The sequence below is a fragment of the Halyomorpha halys genome, unplaced genomic scaffold (genome assembly GCF_000696795.3).
Source record: "Halyomorpha halys isolate HHAL.00 unplaced genomic scaffold, Hhal_1.1 Scaffold290.1, whole genome shotgun sequence".
In the NCBI taxonomy this organism is placed as follows: Eukaryota; Metazoa; Arthropoda; class Insecta; order Hemiptera; family Pentatomidae; genus Halyomorpha; species Halyomorpha halys.
In genome coordinates this window covers 216,781-225,459 of record NW_027114857.1, presented here as the reverse complement: position 1 = coordinate 225,459, position 8,679 = coordinate 216,781, and the positions used below count along the sequence as shown (strand labels likewise).

At 27.6% G+C, this 8,679-nt stretch overlaps 1 protein-coding gene across 1 annotated transcript in view; it reads left to right on the top strand.

Annotated features, from left to right (window-relative positions):
* Positions 1–1,092: 1,092 nt before the first annotated feature.
* EMC10 (ER membrane protein complex subunit 10) overlaps positions 1,093–8,679 on the top strand; it is a gene marked incomplete in the record, with an annotated part of 12,487 nt that continues 4,900 nt past the window's right edge. The window contains 2 exon segments of the mRNA XM_067051953.1: positions 1,093–1,198; positions 4,681–4,844. Coding sequence (XP_066908054.1) covers positions 1,190–1,198; positions 4,681–4,844 — 173 coding nt within the window.

Genomic DNA, 8,679 nt, shown 5'->3' with positions numbered 1-8,679 from the left:
AGTTTATATTGAGGATGTTCTGTTAGATTTCAGTTAGACCTATGTTTGTTGTTATTTTTGATTTATCTCGGTAATAAGCTATGTAAATAAATTATTTTATTTTCTAAGTTGGCAGATGAATTTCGTTTGTGTCTGATAATTTTTTTTGTGTGTTTGGAAAATACTATTTATATATATATATAACATCAATTTTTGTTTGAAATTTAATATGATACATTATTATTCCTAGTAATTAGAATGTAGTGATTGTTGTTAGAGCTTCTTCGTAGTATTGATTGGATCTTTGAGATCGAAGCTATGTTAGGGTTTTAACAGTGGCATGTGGTCTATCTTTTCTTGTTGTGTGGTTAATTTTTTAACCTTTTCTGGTTTAGAGGTTAACCTAACTCTAGAATTTGTAATGTAATAGAGTTATTTTTAGTACATATTCTGATTTTAAATTAAATTTTATCACAAATTTACATTGGGCACTTAATTGATCCAATGTTTCCTGAAGGTTTAAATAGCCAAAAATTACAAACATTTTTTTATGGTTTTTGAGGATTAGGGTACAAATGGTGTGGAAAATAGGTCTAGTATTTTTAAATCTGCAGTTCAGGATATAGGTCTAAATATAAACTATGAGGAAACATTAAGTATGGGATCACTGGTCTTATCAAGGAACATTTTTTCATTGATAATATTTGCTTTTGAAAGTATATCCAACTCATATACTTCATTAATTCTTTATTACCCCTATCGTTCTTATTTTGGTTTGAAAAAACTGAATCAACCTCTTCTATGCTGTATAATACTGATTAGATATTTGCAATGGAGTGATGTATTCTGGAATTTAATTGGAGGAAATTAATTGTTCTCTTGTGTTCTGCTCAAGGCTTAAACATCTTTCTATCCAGCCTACTCAGGTTGAGCCAGTTTTTCTTCCTGCCTGTATTATTTATTACTGCTTAGTACTTGAAAACATATCGGTTGAATTCGATCGTGATTTACTGAAATTTCATTAATTTTATAGTATGTTTTTTTATTATCATTATTATTGTAATATGTTTTATCTTGTTAAAAATAGGATTGTAAGTCAGTAGCAAATAATTGAAATATTTTTTAGGAAACAAAGGTCAGTGGAGGATTGTACAGGTTGAAATCAGTTGTTAAAACATCCAAACAAAAAGAAAATGCGTTCTATTCATTCATGAAAATGGTAATATTTGAACTATTGACTTATTAAAAATTGCATTATAATCATTAAATTTAATGTTTTTAAACATTGTAATACTAATAAGTAAATATTAATTTATTTGGTACTAATACCAGTTATTTTTATATATCTAACGTAAAATTTCTGAAGTGAGTTACTTTCGCTTTCTCATTTTATTATATTTTTTCCATAAAACTGGAAAGGTTAAAAAAATTACACCTATTTATTTTTTATCTGATTTTCAAAATTTAGTTTGATTATTTAGTAATTTCAGTCGGCAAAACTTGAGTTATAACATTTGATTATCTTTTATTCTATTCTAGCCATAAATCTCTGCATCTGTATTACTTTTAATCGTGTATTTAATGATTATAAACAAGTTTTTGAGTTGCTGAATTTTCCTGATATCTGTGAAAAATATTTCAAAGAAAAAAAATAAGAAACTTTGTGTTAAATTTATTCAAAGAAATTAGAATCTTTCTTAACACTTCCACTTAAATGAATATACTCAAAAAAATAAAAAAACAAGACACTTATATTTATTTATTTATTTTCTACAATAACTTAGAAGAAAGATTAATAGGGTACTTAAAATTTACATCAGATTTATTGCTTTGTTGTGTACTTTTAAAGGCCATAACTGATCTTTTTACTCACAAAGATATAACAATCTGATATTGATCAGTTTATGAACTATTAACTGTTAACCGCCTGAATGTTTTTTCTTTACTTTAGGCAGAAATTATGGAAGCAGCCAAAGGTCCTATATGTTGGTTTACTCAGATAGTTCTAATCATCAAAATTTTAGATGTTTAGGACACTGTTAATCATCAATGTTTGAATTTAGGCTGTTCTTAGTATAAAACATCCAGCACTGATAATGGATGATTTTCTCTCAGAGCTTAACAATAATAGAATATTTTACAAAAATTGAAGTTAAAATTTCAATCTGTTGTCAAGATAAGATTTTTTAAAGGGTCTTCCTAAAAAACCACATTTTTCTCATAAAAATTCAATAGAATAGTATTATGTTCATATTGGAAGTTTTTTCACCTTACCATATTAACAAAAATAAATGGTTTACTAAGAACTAGAGTTTACTAATAATTAAAGACAAAGATAAATTGCTAAATGAAATAAGAAGTGCTTTCTCAAATGATTTGACAGTTTGTATATACATTAATATCAAACAGGAATGATTTTAAGTTAAACTAACTTAAGTCACTTTCCAAGTAACAACCTGATATTAGCATGAAGACTGCCTGTATTCAACTTTGCTAAGCTAGTTTAATTTTGAAAAGATATTGAAGTTGAGAGTAAAAAAAAAAAAAATGATACCTACAACAATACGAGGACCAAGTATTTTTTTGTCATGGTTTTGCTATCTCCTACCTAGGGTTTTTACCTAAAAACGGTTTGTAAAGTGAATTGCTACTGCGAACAATGTGTTACTTTAGATGGTTTTATTGTATTTTGAATGATTTTACTTTTATTTTTTCAAGGGATGAAGGTTATTACAATAATCTGGTGATTAGAAAATGAAAGGGAATGAAAAAATTAAAATGGCTGCCGATATAATAAAATCCATTGGTTTGAAATTAGAAAATATTTTTTCATTCAGATTAAGGGTCTCCACTTACATTTCAATGTAGTAGATAGTAATACTTATTGCAAAGCTATTAAAGATAGTGTCATGGTTCAATTTGAGCATACCTACTTACAGTGGAGCTCAGTTTTTCTAGCTGAAACATTATTTTTATTATTCTGGCACTACATTCCTACAAGAACTCAGGCCTCCTCCATCACAGCCAGCCAATCTCCACGATCTCTTGCTCTCTCCCTCCATCTTTACATATTCAACCGCCTTAGATTTTCCTCCTCATCATCCAGCCATCTGATCCTGGAATGTCCTCTTTTTCATTTTCCATCCGATTTCCCATATAGTATGTTCTTGGGTATCCTTTGATCTGGCATCCTCTCTACACGTTCTATCTGTCTTATTCAAGTTCTTTTCACTAATGCTAAGATGTTGGATTTCCCAAACAGTTCCATCAGTTCCTTTTTCTCCAAATCCCATTCTTTGAGACTCCTTCCCATATCATTCTCAATGCCTTTCTCTCTCAGGAATTGAGCATCCGATCCAATTTTCTTGTCAAGGGCCATATTTCACACAGACGATATATTAGAGAACAATATTGAAATAAAAGAAAACTCAATTAAACAAATAAGTAAATAGAATAAAAATTTCTCACAATGTCACAGTAATGTCTTTTCACAATACAGAAAGGCAATACAATGAAGATTCTTTTTATTTATTTTTTGTTTTATTGATTCTTTTTTTATTTTAATACTGTTTGCTAACATCTCGGCTAGAAACATCTTACCATCAAGCTCCACTGTAAATGTGTCTAATTTAAACCTTGTCACTGTCTTTAAATAATTTTGAGATAAGTTATTACTATCTCCTACATTGAACTGTATGCAGAGCCCTTTAAGCTGAATGAAATGTTGCGCCCTAATTTCAAACCAATGTAAATTACTAAATAGGCAGCTCTTTTAATTTGTTTTTCCACTTGAGTTTTCTACTGGAATACCTTGTATAATAATAATAATTGGATTATGAAATAAGTAAGCAATATGAAAGATGGTGTTGAAGTGTTAGGTTAAAAAAATGTTTATGAACTAAAATGTCTCAATAGTGATATACTGAAGAAGCAAACAAAATATCAATAAAATAATCGAATAGGAACGCCCACCTAAATGAAAAAAATTGCATTAGCTCATTACAGTATTATAAATTAGCTTGGACTTAATTTCAAAGAACTAAAAATATTTTTGATGAATGGAATATGGTCCGGGTGTGGTAAAAAAAAAACAACTCAAGTAGTAAAATGGGTAACTCAAGTAGTATAACTATTTTTAAATATAAAATACTATTTTTATATTATAAAAATAGTATTTTATATTTAATATACTATTATTAAATATAAAACACTATTTTTAAAATATTTTTCACAAATAAAAAAAATAAGACTTATGGATCAATATTCATCACTAAAAATCTGGACAAAACTATTAACTGTAAAATTATTAGTTTAATTTATTTAAATCCTAACTTAAGCAGGATAGTTGCAGTATGTACACCTATAATTTACTGAACATAGTCTTAAAAAAGTAGAATTGGCAATAATATTTAGAAAATGTTAATAAAACTCTGTAAATTAAATCTTAAAAAGCTTGTTTTATTTTACTGTTAATAATTTTTGTTTTAATTTGTACTGTTATTTATGTAAGGCCATTATTTATCTATTAATCTTAGGATTATAGAAAAAGTAAATCAAGAAAAAAGATATGAAATTTCTAGTAAATTCTCTCTAATCAACATATATAAAATTTAATTCTTACTAAAAAGATGTAACATAAATTGATAGTTTAATTAGAATTCTAGTGTTTTTGCTCTAATAACATATTATAAACATTTTCAGGATACCTTAAGTAAAGCAGGATTTTTAACTTCAACAATTGTTCATTTAGACCAGAGTGGATCTGTGATTAGTGTTAAACTATATCCTAAGAAAATTTATCGGGCCACAGTAGTGCATAGAAATAATTCAACAGTAACATTTAAAGGATCAGAACAAGGACCAGTGTAAGTATTTATTTCCTATAGTATATTCCCATGCAAACATGAAAGCATTAATAGTTTTTTAAATATATTTAAATCTGTTTTAACAGATAAGATAATTAGTATCATATCCAAATAACTCAAAATCTCATGATGCAGCCTCATATTATTTTTTTCAAACAAAATTTCATTAAAGAATGTGTATGTGAATAAATATTTAATTTAATTATCATACACTTTCTAAAAAATAAAGAAATAAAAATGCACCTGGAGTTCTCAAGCTAGGAGTAACTTTGAGGATTGAAAATTCAAAAATGTATAATGTTGCAACAAAATCTGAAGAAGAAAAAATTGGTTTATAAATAGGTATTGGTTCATTTTCATAAAAAAAAAAAAAAAAATCTTATTCAGCATACTTGTACATAATTTTTAGAAAAATCTTTAAGTTTAACTTTAATACCGTATCAGTATACAATGACATTTGTACCCATGCCATTGGAAATAAATAACATTTAAAAATATTTTATTTTCTATTTTTTTATTGGGAATTGTTATGAAAACTAAATGTCAAACATAAAACACTTAACTGACTGATAAATATTCTCAACTTATTTATTGTAAAAAAAAAAAAGATAAAACAGCAAAACCTCTCTAAATGACACCCGTCCCTACTGACCATTACTAAAAGTTTCAGGCTGAAAGTATTGGAATTTAGTCCTCTTGGTAATTGACTCCCTACTGACTGAGGTAGAAAACTACATTTTCTTTAACAAGATATAAAGGCATTCCTGTGAAAAGACACTTACTAAATGATTAAATTATGAAAACCATATTTAATGTTTTTTTTTTTTTTAAATGAATACAAGCTTACATCTAAATATCTTGAAGTTATTCTTTTTTAACTAGTAAAACATCATCATCACAACAAAGAAATTTTTTTTTTTCATCAATGTAGTATTTTCTGTCCAACAGATTTATTCTGAACAGTTATATGGAAAAGGTCTTTTGAAAAGGATAATATAATTTTCTTTGAAGTGTTTATATTCTTTCTTTATAGAAATCCCCTTATTTTTTGTAAATAGGTTCATACATACATGTTATATTCTAACAATATTATATGTATGAATAGAACACAAAATTGTATTAATAATCTTTTTTTGGTGCATTGTGTATATTTTAATTTTTTTTTTTAGATGGTTGGGGGTGTGGTCAACAAAAATACACAAATAAACGAAACTTATTTATTTGTGCCTGAATAAGTTTAGTTTATTCATATATTTTTGCTGGCCGCACCCTAAACCATCTTCTCCTCATATTAATCTACAGTCAATTATTTATACCTCATTTTAATTTTTTAATAAGCACTCGTATGACCCTTCTCTATTGACATCACTGTGCAACAGACTAATCCATCGAACACTTGGCTGCCCATCTTAGAGAGGTTTATCTGTATAATATAAATTAATTGAATATATTACTTCTTTTAATTAAGACTAAGAAAAGTCAATTAAATACATACTATATATATGATAAATAATAATGAATAAAAAGGTCAGTACCTATGTACCTAACATTGCACTAACAGTATCATGCCAAGACAACAAACTGATGCTTCACTAATATAACTAATACTTCTATAGTATATTAATAAGTTTGTATTTATATAAGCTTATTATTATATATATTCACTCATCGATAAAATGACTATGAAAATTCCAGTATTAATTACCTAGTGGTTATTAAAAGTACCTTAAACCATGTTTTGTTTTCTTACTTTTTAAATAAAACTGGAATGAAAATGATGGGTAATCAAGGAGTTGTCTTGCAACCTTTGAGGTGCAGAGAACACTAAAGTGAATCTAATTTCAAAATCACCTTCGTAGACTTGAATGTTTTATACTTTAAATTATTTCACATATTTATATTTATTTTAGTTTTTGTAAATTCATAATCAAGATTTTTACTTTTCCCATGATAAAATAGTTTTAAATGTTATCTCTCATTCAGAGTTGAGTTCTTTTCTCTTTTAAAGTAGGTAGTTTAGAATTCTACCAATGGGTAGTTTCTCTACATGCTGTATCATATTATGATCTTACTTAAAATTTGCTTGTTGTATTTTATATACAGTTGTAAATGTCAATAAAAGTAGTTAGTGACCAACATTTACAACATTGGTAATTACTCAATTAGCTGCTTGTATATATCATGGTAGCCAATTATACAAGCTGAAATTTTAGTTTACTGAAAATTAGTTTAGATTACAAAAAATTGGCTTTCTGATTTACTACTAAGTTATAATTTTATATAGATTTTATCTTGTGTCATAGAATCAGATTTGTCTTGCCTAAATATATATATATATATATATAAACTGCAATGAAAGAGGATATTTGAATTTCTTATAAGCACATGGAAGTAATGTGATGCCACAATAATTTACTTATATCATTATCTCCTTTTTTGTGAATAGGATTCATTACATTTTTCTTCTGAGCATCAGGCACAACTTATTTAACACATATTGTCATAATAATATTGTGCATCATCTTGATAAATTCAGTGTCCCTTTGTATAAATAATTCAGTTGAAATTCCATCAAATAACAGTACTTTGCAGTTATTTAATTTTTTTATTGCACCCAAGATTTTTTCCTGTTCTGGTGGTTCAATATTTTCCTCTAGTCTTAATTAAACAATATTTATCCCTCATTTGCTACTTCCATGTCATTAAGCATGTTCTCTAAATATTTCTTTCAGTGTTTTATACATTCATTTTTTCAGTAAGTAGCTGACCTTTTTCATTCATACACATTGATGGTACTTGCTTGAAAGGTTTTCTACTTTTATTAACCCTCGAGTAAAATTCTGTGTTGTTGTTTGCCCTCATTATCTCCAATTGTTTTAAATCACTTGCTCATGAAAGTTCTTTTCTTCCGGTGATAAGAGATGTTTTTCTTCCCTTCTCTCCTCTCAATATTCCTGTGTGTTTCTCCTCATTCTCTTATTTAGTATGCTATGATGGTCCTCTAAGCTTTATTTTTGGCATCTGTTGTGGTAGAGTATTCTTCATCAAACCCTGTTTGAGCTGTTTCTTTTTCTTCTTCTCCAAGGACTTTAGATGCTTCATTAGTGATTGCTGAGGCACATCTGGCCTATTCTTCATTAATTCCTTTATCCGGGTTTGATTTGTCTCTCATACTCTGTACGAAGGTATCAGCCATCAGTACAAATTTTTTGTCTATGCAGTGACGTCACGGTATAGCTCCCCTAATGACTCCTAATGGTAATTCTACTCTTCTGTGCCTGCTGCTAATAAGGATATGGTGAATTTGGTTAACATTTTGACCGTTTGGTAATGCCCACATTCCTGTCCAAAATCACATTTTATGCATGCTGTGTCAGTTTGAGTCACTGAGATTTTCTGATTCACTAAATAATTATATGTATTAGCAACATTTTTCACTCTTAATATGCATTGAATTAATTCAATTGGTTAATAGAACTTTTCAAACAGATTTGTCTCTAAACTAAATTATGATTTATTAGTTAATAATATTCATTTATTATTATTATATCTTTAATTAATACTACCTGTAGTATTTGTTGATATTTAGTCATTGATACAGCTGTTAATTTATTATAGATCACCTCTGATTATGATGCTCCTCAAGAGATTACTTTTTACCACGATATAGAAAATGGTGAAAAAGAAGCATGGATTCTAAGGGATAAAATTAGACTCCACAATATTAATACCGGTAATGTTGATATTCCACTACCACGACTTTCTGAAGAAATAATCAATAAAATAAAGGTATAGTGAAATTAGTTCTTGAAAATATATTAACTCCTTTTTAAAA